Raw genomic sequence first — 11,155 nt, 5'->3', positions numbered from 1 at the left:
TCATTGTGTCGGTCTTATAATGTTCTAATTCATTCAAGAATGAGATGAGACGAGAACTGGAGTTGTAGCCGGAGCTCGCAAGGAACGGCTGATGCACGGATGAGACGGTCGGTGCTACAGGGAGCGTTCAGACCAGAGTCCGGCGCCGAGTACTGCTTCACTAGAAGAGGCAGGGTTGGGAGTAGTCAAGTGGAAATAGTAACACCAGAACTTGAATAACGTACTATTGGATTAGAACACGCACGCTGTCACTCCATCGAGTACGGCCGGGAAGTGCTTCAAGGCAGTCGATGAGGGCGGGCTCAAGTTGTCGGAGTCACGGACACCATCACCATTCAACACCACTCTCTGGAACTCGAATTGTGCGGAGGAGAAACGCGATGGCAGGACGACACGACTAAGAGTTGAGTATCAGAGAATCACGAGAGATAGCCCGGAGAGACGTCAATGATGCCAGGACAATAACACAACGGAATCGTGCTAGCACCTTTTCGCACAGCGTCGCCGGTAACGTCATGGCACAGCAGCAGATCCGTGATCTTAGTGGCCATAAATGCTGAGTTGCACTGAGCTGCAGAAGTCCACTTCAGACTCGATTCGAAGCACCGAGACAGAGTTAAAAAAAGCAGCACAGTCTATGGGCGAGAAAGAAATTTAAATGGCACCTGAACTCCGAGGGTAAGGTTGTTTACCTTCATTCAATTGGAAGAAGTTCGTTGACGGATCGGGCCTCCGCCGAGTCTGGCGTTGAGTATAGCGGCTTCCATAAAAGGCTCGGCCAACAACTTTTACTGATGCATGCAGTGTTTTTATAAAGTGATTCCTTCTTTGCGCTCAAAGAACTGACAGACCTCTCTATATCACAAGACACGAGATATACATGTCAGCAGCATGGGGTCCGAACATGGCGAATGCAGCCTCGAAGTATGCGACTTTCCCTCCAAGGATGACTTCAGAAGGGATTATACTGCATGAAGACTTCCAGCTTCCTTCCTTCGAGCTGGTACAAAAGGACCTCGCTAAACGTGCACCCTTATTTCTCCTCAATATTTAACTTTGCTTATTTTTTGTCCGCGTAGTCAGACAGATGAAGGCTACAGGTCCGTGCTACGTAGCCGTCAGGCTCGAAGGAAACCCGAACCCTTCCGTGCTTCCACTGTCGCTCTCGTGGACGGCAACAATACTTGACCTCTTCGCATGGGCTATCTTCGTTAGTCCAGAAGATGGTGAGGGATATTCCGTTCTCTTGACCATCTTTATTCCCGCGGCCTGAGTTCCTATAGTTGCCCCGGAGCTAGTTGAAGACGTGATCTTTGTCCTGAAGATATTTGTGCAGGGTCTGCAGGAGGGCACGGATGCGCAGCTGGAGTTCCTGGGATACGCCTGGGATCCCGACGACCCTGCGTTCACCAAGTCTAGACTGGTTCGTCGAACAACTTACCTACCACTCTGACAAGTGACCACTACTTTCACAGACCAACAACACAAGGTTCAAGCTGAGCAGCCATCTTCTGTGTGTTATTTTCGTCTTGCTGTGCTTCGCCGTCCGTTCTTAGATCTCCTCCAGTAACCCAACCATCAACCGTCCAGGGGAGGCTCTTCCCTACATCAAGGCAATCATAGAAGAAGAATCTATCTATTATGCCAAACATGGGAAAGTGCTTTTATCAGAAGACCCGTGCGTCTCGGCTTCATTCTCTTCCTATGGGAGTGGAGGGTGATAAATCAGATGAAACTGTTTTCTCCATTAGCTATGTATACGTGCTCTATGGGGAAGCACTCGTCTATTCCAACATATATACCGAGGAAACCCGATCTGTGCTCGAGAAGTTCCTGCAAGCAGCCCAAGGGCAACAATCGGCGCGGGCACGACACTTCGCTGGCGCTCTGCTTCAGACGCGTATGCATCTTTCGCTCGTCCTGCTTCAGCTCGGAGTCGATCCCGAGGAACAAAAAGAGTACGCACAATTTTATTATCTTCGTCCGGGTAGCGTTAACGTGACTCCGCGACCCAGGCACACGCAATGGTCTGCGAAGTTCTTGCGCAGGAACCCTACATTCCTGTTCGAATGCGACCTGAAATACATACTCGCGCGACCTGGTGCCCCTCCGCATCCGGTGCTCGCTGCGCTCGGTGGCCCAAAGTGGCTCGAGGAACTTGGCGAGTCTCCCAGAAGAATCACGAACCTCGGCAGGAGGTGTATGTGCGGCCTCGTGCAAGGGCCGCAGACGAAACTCTTCCGCTGCGTCGGCTGTCAGTCAGTCCTGTATTGGTGCGTCGTTTCCTTATAGTTCGTTTGCACGACGAGATCGTGTCCGAATGATCGTTCTCAGCTCCAGGGCATGCCAGAAGAAAGACTGGAGTGCGCACAAGTCAGTGCTATGTTTCTCTTTCTCTGATCACATCCTGATGGCGAGACTGCCGGTATGGCAGGGAATTTTGTCGGTGAGTAGACTGAAGGAGCAGTTCACTCTCCCCATCTGACGAATTGTTCCTCTCAATGTGTTCGCCATCCTCGAAGAGCGGAAGCTCGACGAGATGCTCTAATCAAGGAGCTACAACAGAAAGATCCCTTCGCCGCCCAACGGGCCATCGACGGCAAAAAGTGGACGAGCTTGAACGACGAGAGGAAGGTGAACGCCATCAAATCCGCCCTCGGGGTGCATCGCGACCCCTCGCGGGGACGCACACACATCGTCATGCAACTCGTGGAGTACACTCCGAAGCACAGGGACATGCAGCACAAGTTCCGTGTCGCGAAATGCGGAGTGTTCCACCTCGAGGACGTGATACCAGACATCGTGCGAATTGCCGGATGGGACACGGCGTGGATTCGCCGAAAAGTGCAGCAGATGTTCGACGACATCGCGGCCGAAGACGGATTCGAGGACAGCGTGCCTATGCTTGAGTTCAGATCTGGTCAGGGGATTGAAGCATCGTTGGGTTGCAGTGAGTCGTTCACGTCAGTACATATACGTCTGCGTCTGCTGACGGTTTGTAGTGCTCACGAGCCGTGGTTCGATGCGGAGGACAGAACATAACCCGAATTGGCGCCAGGACATGAATAAGGGCGACCCTCCAGCATTCTATCGTCTGCCGAGCGGCGTTATGGACGTCGAACATATTTTCTAATCTTCTTATACTGTAGTCTTACGCGCCTGTCAGCTGCACCGTCCACTCCCCAGCTCTCAGTATACTGTCATGCACTTGAAAATCCGTACGTATGGCCACCCCAAGATAGTAACTGGAGAGGTAATACTTGGAACTCCTCGACCAATGGGAAGTTTGTGAGTATTCTCCCCTCCGACATTCAATCGACGCTAGTGAGACGTAGCTATAACCGGGCGGATAGTGCAACGAAGCAACAAGGGTGCTGTTCGGCTTGTCGACGTTTGGCCCGAGACCGCTGAAGCTGCTGAACTGACAGAGGATGTCAGCAGTTGAGTCGAGAAATTAGACACGTCGCTGTCCAAGAAGTTGTGCGTTAAGGCTTATAGGGATCGGTTCTGTGGCATGTCATTCGGTACAATGTGGAAGGCACGAAGATCATACCTGCACGGCTGTCACTCTCTCTGGATGACCCTAGAACTGCATATACTTTATATTTATAGATACCAGCCATTCCGGATAAGGCTGGCTTTTCATGCGTCCTGTCAGCATGGAGGTCGGGTCGACGCACCGCACACAGCAGCTAGAAATAAGAAACCTCATAAATCGACTGAACGACCGGCGGGAGGCGGGGAGGATCAAGGAGCGTAGGAACTGAAGTACATAATTTTGCAGCCAAGCCAGCATGACAGATGAACGACAGATCGAAGTGATTCCCTGCTTGATCGACGTTCGAACGTTCATGGCGGATCGCAGAACGAGCTCCAGTCAGAGACAGGAAAGTTTGTGAGTGCGGACAGTGTCCTCCATCATGTCACTTCCAATTTTTGGAAGAGATACGCTACCGACTTCTACAGAAGTCTAATTCATGACCAAGATATCAGCATTCACTGTGCTGAAGGGCCCGTAGGATACAACTTACAGGCGAAGCCTACGGGACAACAACTTGTGGCGCGAAAGGATGCCCCTCTGGCGCCGGCATGGCCGCGGTTGCAGACTGCCCCAGATCCCAAAGTAGACCACGAATCTAGCTTGAATCTAGCACTGCGCCACCTAAGTATGCCATGCCGGACAATATTGTTGTTCCACTTGCGCTAATGCCGCGCCGCATGCGCATGCATATGGTGAGGTCTGGATTGTAAAGCTATTCCGGCTTTCCGGTACGCACTATCCAATCATCGAATACCATGGAGACTTGGAGAAAGCTGACTTCACCCAGGACCTGACCAGATCGGCATTGGTTTTGTCATGGGTTTAATTGCGCAACACCTGAATCGCATGCATTTTTGGAGCTAGGCTAGCGAAGCATTCCTTGGGATGCGAGAACGTGCTTGGGGCCAGGCAGCAGACTCGTCGTATTCCAGCTTCGGGACAGTGAACGCGTGAGTAGACATGCGGATCGTTACGCGTTGTCATCAATCTCCGTGTGCCCGGCTTCATGAGGACGTCCCAGACTCGGCCTACGCCCAATTCAAAGTACTACATTGAAGGAAGCACTCGCCGTCGGCACAGGACCGAGGATGGTGCAAAAAGCTCCACTATTTCGCTACGATGGTACTCGGGAGTCGGACCCGGCTCGGACTCTCAAGCTGGAGATTCACAGGGGTTACTGAGCGCCACTCATTAATACTCTGACCGTCCGCGGCCGGACGTCTGGCCAACGCTGGGAGAACACGTTCGAGCGTATCTACACACGGACGCCGATGCTGCGATACGGATGAATCAGCGCGGAACAAACAACAGGGGTAAGGGTCAGAAATTCATGAAAGACAGAAGACGGAACATACTTATCCACAACATGGAATTGGAAACCGTGAAGGGCTGGAACGAAATGGAAAGCCGGTTAGCCTGAGGGACGGTCGAGGGCAGCCCAGTCAACGAAGACCTCCCGTTTATGGATCGACGCGTCGTCCATGTCCGAATCCGGAAGACATTAGCCAATCACCGCCATCTTAGATAACGATAATCGCAGGCATATAAACTCGCCCTGCGCCCACTCCCCCACTCAACTCCTGTCCACCTTCTAACTCATACACAATGGTTGTAAGTTTACTTTTGAGCGTATACCGCTGAAACGTGGCGTTGATCGTTGTTTCGTTTAGGTCAAAGTTGGAATCAACGGGTATGTGTGTTTGAAGCTTCTTTTTTCTGTGCACTGATTCACTCCCCCGCGTCTGACAGTTTTGGTGAGTTAGAGGTATGAGAATGGTGTCGAATGTGGTCTGACGAATTAATCATGAATAGGTCGTATTGGCCGTATTGTGTTGCGCAATGCGCTCGCGTACAGCGATCTTGAGATTGTCGCGGTTAATGAGTGAGTCGGAATATTATGTACGCGACCCTCCCGACGTCTAACTAGACTCGAAACAGTCCCTTCATTAACTTGGACTACATGGTGCGTCTAAATTTTTTTTGTGTATGTATCACTGGCTGACGGTACCCCGGTCCAGGCCTACATGCTGAAGTACGACTCCGTGCACGGCCGCTTCAAGGGCACCGTTGAGGCTAAGGACGGCAAGCTCTATGTTCAGGGCAAACCCATCTCAGTGTACCAGGAGCGAGACCCGGCCAACATCCCCTGGTCCTCTGACGGTGCGACTTATATCGTGGAGTCCACTGGTGTGTTCACCACCATCGAAAAGTGAGCGCTTATGCTCGGCGGCATGATGTCATCGCTGATGTGTAACAAAGGGCGTCAGCCCATCTCAAGGGCGGCGCGAAGAAGGTCATCATTACCGCACCCTCTTCCGATGCCCCGATGTTTGTGTGCGGCGTCAACCTCGACGCATACGACCCCAAGTACACTGTCGTACGTAGCTGTGTACTCGTTTTACGCGACACCACTCTGATCGTCTTGTGCAGATTTCGAACGCGTCGTGCACGACGAACTGTCTCGCGCCCCTCGCCAAGGTCATCCACGACAGCTTCGGCATCGTCGAAGGCCTCATGACCACCGTCCACTCCACGACCGCGACCCAGAAGACGGTTGATGGCCCGTCGCATAAAGACTGGCGTGGTGGCCGTGCTGTTGGTAACAACATCATACCGTCATCCACCGGTGCTGCCAAGGCTGTCGGCAAGGTTATCCCCAGCCTCCAGGGCAAGCTTACGTGCGTTTTGGCTCCCGCGTATGTGCATCCTAGCCTGCTCTAACCTTGATTGCACAGTGGTCTCTCGTTCCGGGTGCCCACTATCGATGTCTCCGTCGTTGACCTCGTCGTCCGCCTGGAGAAGCCGGCGACGTACGACGAGATTAAGGCTGCAATGAAGGCTGCCGCTGCTGGGCCGATGAAGGGCGTTCTCGATTACACTGAGGAGTCGGTCGTCTCGACTGACTTCACCGGTGCGGAAGCGTCCTCCATCTTTGATGCCGCTGCGGGTATCCCGCTCAACAAGAACTTCGTCAAGCTCATCGCCTGGTACGACAACGAGTGGGGTTACTCGAAGCGTGTGTGCGATCTCGTTCGGTTCGTCGCCAAGAAGGATGGCGCGCTCTAAATGTCATGGACGGACGGAAATAACTGATAGCAGGATTACTGTATGTTTTTTGTACGTGTGTGCGTTGGCACAAGGTGTCTTGTACAAGCGTAGTGCTGAAGAAGTCTGTAACTAGTACTATAAATCAAATAGACGATCTCAATCTTCTCCAACTGGATTCTACATTGCATATATTCGTCTTTTTCATCGTCTCTGAGTCTGAGTCAGCATCATGATCGTGGCCATTATGATCCTCGCCAGTCCTCGGCAGTTTTTCCCGGAACTGCAGTGCGGTTACAAAGTACGGCAATGGTGCAAGGGTGGAACAGAATCACTCCGATGTCAACAGGCTCATGCTTGAGACAAATCAGTGATCGTGGACCTAGTCTCCCTAGGGCAGACAATGGTAGGCACTCTGCTTCAAGCTTCAACCTTCGTACCTCAGGCTCAGAATATCCATGTCTGCCTGGGCCCGCTCAGTCGTAATTACTTGCAATGGTGTTTGACAGCCTGAGGTGCACTCGAGTCCGCAGTTGTCTTTTGCCTGAGAACGTAAGCTGTCGTTACAGAGTCATTGTATCACAAACTGGGATCATCCAGGGATGAGGGAAGTGGTGCCATCAACCGGTGACAGACAGCTTGCTTGCATGCCCCACGGAAATTTGCCAACACACAGACACAAACTCGGGACTTCTCGTGCAGGACACACGGAAGGAACTGGGGAGTCGCAAACTGACAGTATTAAGAAGACAGAGAGACCTTGCCAGTTGCAAGGGAACACTGACTTGCGGGCTACGTATTTTGACTCACCTAATGAAGACGCTTGATGAATCTCGAAGATCTGCAGGTAGTTGGACTGATGATTGCGCTGTGACACTCACTCGACATGAAGTATGAATCGTCTTCGCATGCTCATACTTACTGTAAACCATATGAAAGCAGTGTCCCATTTACCGGCTATAGCTACAATGAAAGCTATAAGACGGGCGTGAGAAATAATCGTAGGTGTACAACTCACTCGCACTCACCGCGGAGTATGCAATCCGTAAGTCTGAGACGAAGTCTTGACTCTGGGCGATGACTGTGGCGGGCGTAACCCTGCCGGATCCTTTTTTGCCTGAGCATCGAGCAAAGCAGGTCTCTAGCACTGGAGAATCAAGGAGTCCAAGATAAAGGACCTCAGCCGTCTCTGACGATCGAATGATGCGGATATAGAAACGACCATAAGGCACGTCGGGATCAAGATCCCGAATACCGCGTTGTTCATTCCAGGGCCGACGTAGACACACTCCCACCGGTAAGTGATTCTGAGAGAGAATGAGATATAGTTGTTCTTCGTAACGGGAGCGGAATTCGAGAAGCCGATGGTATGTGTCTGCTGGGATGCCTTCCATCTCTGAGACGTAGGGGTCGTAGCGTTTATGTGCGAGTAACAAGGCTGCTTCACGTGCTGCATCGTCCCATCCACGCTCCATCGCGATGAAATATCCAAACAGAGGGCTCTCCTCTATTCGGTCCGCCCATTTCTGCTTCGCGAATAAAACTGCCCTAGCAGCCCCGTACTTGGTGGCTGCCGCTAGAAGGGCGAACGCCTCAGGGAAACTCTCGACCTTTGGGTCTTCGAGTGGATAGCAGAGCTGCAAGAGCTTCAGCAGTATTCCGCCATCTTCGGAGACCCTGTATACAGGGACATGGTCTTTGTAAAGTAGATCTGCCTCCGTCGGTTCGATAAAGAGATCTGCAAATATAGGAGACACCAGGGATAGTATGAATTTGTGCACATGAAAGTCGATACCATCTGAGGATCGCAAGATCGCATCTGCGGATGAATGAAGGAATGCCGGTGGGACATTCACTGGCGTATGAACGGCTGGAGAATGGGCCTCCGCCGAAACCTCAACTGGAGCGCGGTATGAGGTGAATGCGAGCGGAAGATCTCCTGTACGACGAAATTCCAGGAGACGGTGAAATGCGCCAGCACAAATGTGATCCATCTCTGGCACATAGCTAATCTTCTCGAGTTCAAGAGTTGCAGCAGCAGCTATACGCGCCTCATCTTCAAGATGATGACGGCAGGCTATCGCATACACTCTGACGGGGGCCTTGAGTACAAAAGACAGAAGGGGGTTCTTCATCCGGTCCGTCGCCGCTTCCATCTCGTATTTCACTGAAGCAGCCATCACGTCCCTGACATCTGCCAGGTCCCACGACACCGAGCCCACAACAGGATAGCACAGCCGTAGGAGACGATCCAACACTTTACTGTCCTCGGTGAGATCGACCAACGGGAGACCGTTTTCGGGATGGACGTCCCGCCCTGGGGTAGACGCGGCGAACATGCTCTCGAAAACGTCCGAAGCCACCATGAGGATGGCTTTGTGTACATAAAAATCAACTTGGTTGGAGGAGCGAAGGATGATATCGGCATTCGCTTTGGAATTGTCGAACGGCGTAGATGCGGTGAGTATTTGTGAGAGCTGGGTCATGGTGTTATTAAACACGCTATTCAGCGCTAAGCGCTGAGCCACCAATGTGACCGTGACCAGCACAATTGCAGCTGTCGCATGTCACACAGCCGCGGCGCGAAACCCTGCTGAGCCGGCGGCGCGACTCATCGGCAATGACTCCCCGCTACATGATTGCGAATATTTTCTCTATCACTGACACTGCAGATGACTACAAGTCTACTAACAAGCTTGTGCCTCTTTACACACTTTAACTTGAACTGGTCTATACAAAGCGCCTCACCAAAATTCGACCCCTCCGATTCTAGCTCACGAGCTCCCTAAGTTGTTACAGTTGCAGCCTCTGAAAACGAAGGTGATGTAGAACCGACTACAGTTCAACCTGTTCGATCATGAGTTCGGATAACTACAGCAGGTGCGCAGTACTTGTTCAGCGACTCTCACCTTGGAGAATTTTTCATGTAGTTCTGCCTCCAAATGTTGGCTGTCTTTGACGAGCTGGGTTAGACGCGCGTGGAAGGCATAGCCAACTGCTCGTTCGACCACAGGGGCCGCGATCACTGCTCTAGTTGTCGGTCCTGACGTGTTCGACAACGCAGAACAGTGGAATTCGAGCAGGAAACTCTCGTAGGCTCCGTAAGCCTCTCCATCGTAGGAGAGATCGCTCCAATGCCTGGGCGAACTGCGGATACCGAAGTATGCCGAATCCACGCAAGAAATGATTTCTCTGCAGCTGTGACGGTATTGGAGCAGTCGATGGTACACGCTTGCTGACACGTCCTCCATCTCGGGAACGTAGACATCACTGGGCTGGAAAATGAGGTGGTTCGCCGCCTCTCTTGCACCGTCAATCCACTGATGACGCATGGCAATGAAATAGGCTCGTAAGGGCTGTGTGTGGACATGACTCATCCACTTCCTCTGTGCGAACATCAGTGCTCCTGCTATCTCATATTTTTTCGCAGCTGCGAGGAGAGCATGCGCAGTGTCTAGGTCCTCCACGTCGGGTTCTTGCATCGGATAGCAGAGCTGCAAAAGCTTTGCCACTGTACGACTGTCCTCCGTCACGGCCAGCATGCGCATGCCTTGCGGAGAGATGTCATCCGCCTGCGGACGTTGCTTGAGCCGATGGGCGAAGACTGTGGATGCCAAGGTGAGGATAAGCCTGTGTACATGGAAGTGGACTCCGTCTGACGACCTCATGACGATGTCTGCGGAAGGCTTATTGAAAGGATGGGACCCAGTCAACCGTCCGCGCTCAGCCACCTGCTGCACAAATGCTCCCCGAGGGGTGGAGAACATAAAACCCCCAACGTCGCGAGGTTGCACGCGTCGGAAATGCAACAGACGATACAGCGCCCCGGAAGTGATGTCGTCCATCTCGGAAACGTAATCGATGTCGCCTCTTGCGCATACCATCGCTGCTGCTCCCGCCAATTCTTCCAAACCCAGGCGGCAGGCGATAGCGTACGCGCGACTCGGATCGTTTGCGACACCATCTCGGAGTGCTGCTTCCATTAATCTCGTGGCCTCTTCCATCTCGTACTTCATCGCAGCCGACAGCACGGCCGCGATCTGCGCCGCGTCCTTCAGTACCGGATCGGCCACGGGATAGATCAACCGCAGCAAGTTGTCCAATGTCTGGCTGTTCTCGGTGATGTGAACTAGCGGGATGTTAAGCACGGGATGCATGTCCTGCTGTGCGCCGATGGCTGGCTGTGGCACATCGAAAATATCCGCGAAGACCGGTGACGCAAGAGCGAGTATGTTTTTGTAGACATTGAAGTCGACGCTGTCGGAGGTACGGAGGACGACATCGACGTTTGTCCTGTCGAACGGCGCGGATGCGGTAAGTAGCTGAGGGTGGTTCATACTAGTAGGACGAATGGCTCTGCAATGGAGTAGGCTTTCCAGGCTAATAAGCGTCATTAATGCTGATCTACGCCGGCACCCATGAGGATGCCGTGACTCCCGGAGAACATCGAGGGATTGAGAAGCTTGTATTTCTTGTGTGAACCTCACGATGAAATCCCACATCCCTGCGAAAGGTATCCGAGCCACCGCCAGTATACTTCTTTGTTGGATTACCGCACTGCGACACTTC

General features: G+C 52.4%; 3 protein-coding genes across 3 annotated transcripts; 2 read left to right on the top strand and 1 right to left on the bottom strand.

The window, feature by feature from the left end:
• Positions 1-880: 880 nt before the first annotated feature.
• SCP_1002220 (hypothetical protein) lies at positions 881-3,133 on the top strand (the record flags this gene model as incomplete). Its single annotated transcript, XM_027762089.1, has 11 exons — positions 881-1,025; positions 1,080-1,226; positions 1,284-1,423; positions 1,476-1,513; positions 1,568-1,678; positions 1,752-1,958; positions 2,016-2,273; positions 2,335-2,373; positions 2,435-2,446; positions 2,523-2,950; positions 3,003-3,133. 11 exons carry the CDS (start codon positions 881-883, stop codon positions 3,131-3,133), a joined length of 1,656 nt encoding a protein of 551 aa, XP_027617890.1.
• Positions 3,134-5,146: 2,013 nt separating this feature from the next.
• On the top strand, positions 5,147-6,607 carry SCP_1002210 (Glyceraldehyde-3-phosphate dehydrogenase; the record flags this gene model as incomplete). Its single annotated transcript, XM_027762088.1, has 9 exons — positions 5,147-5,152; positions 5,212-5,231; positions 5,291-5,295; positions 5,354-5,423; positions 5,480-5,504; positions 5,560-5,750; positions 5,801-5,918; positions 5,972-6,219; positions 6,277-6,607. The coding sequence occupies 9 exons, from the start codon at positions 5,147-5,149 to the stop codon at positions 6,605-6,607; spliced, it is 1,014 nt and encodes a 337-aa protein (XP_027617889.1).
• Positions 6,608-7,178: 571 nt separating this feature from the next.
• SCP_1002200 (NADPH-dependent diflavin oxidoreductase 1) lies at positions 7,179-10,923 on the bottom strand (the record flags this gene model as incomplete). Its single annotated transcript, XM_027762087.1, has 5 exons — positions 7,179-7,303; positions 7,397-7,454; positions 7,509-7,549; positions 7,605-9,063; positions 9,496-10,923. The coding sequence occupies 5 exons, from the start codon at positions 10,921-10,923 to the stop codon at positions 7,179-7,181; spliced, it is 3,111 nt and encodes a 1,036-aa protein (XP_027617888.1).
• Between the last annotated feature and the right edge of the window lie 232 nt (positions 10,924-11,155).

Source organism: Sparassis crispa (assembly GCF_003851025.1).
Source record: "Sparassis crispa DNA, contig_000009F, whole genome shotgun sequence".
NCBI lineage: Eukaryota > Fungi > Basidiomycota > Agaricomycetes > Polyporales > Sparassidaceae > Sparassis > Sparassis crispa.
The sequence above is the reverse complement of the archived record's forward strand: the minus strand, read 5'-3'. Positions and strand labels throughout refer to the sequence as shown.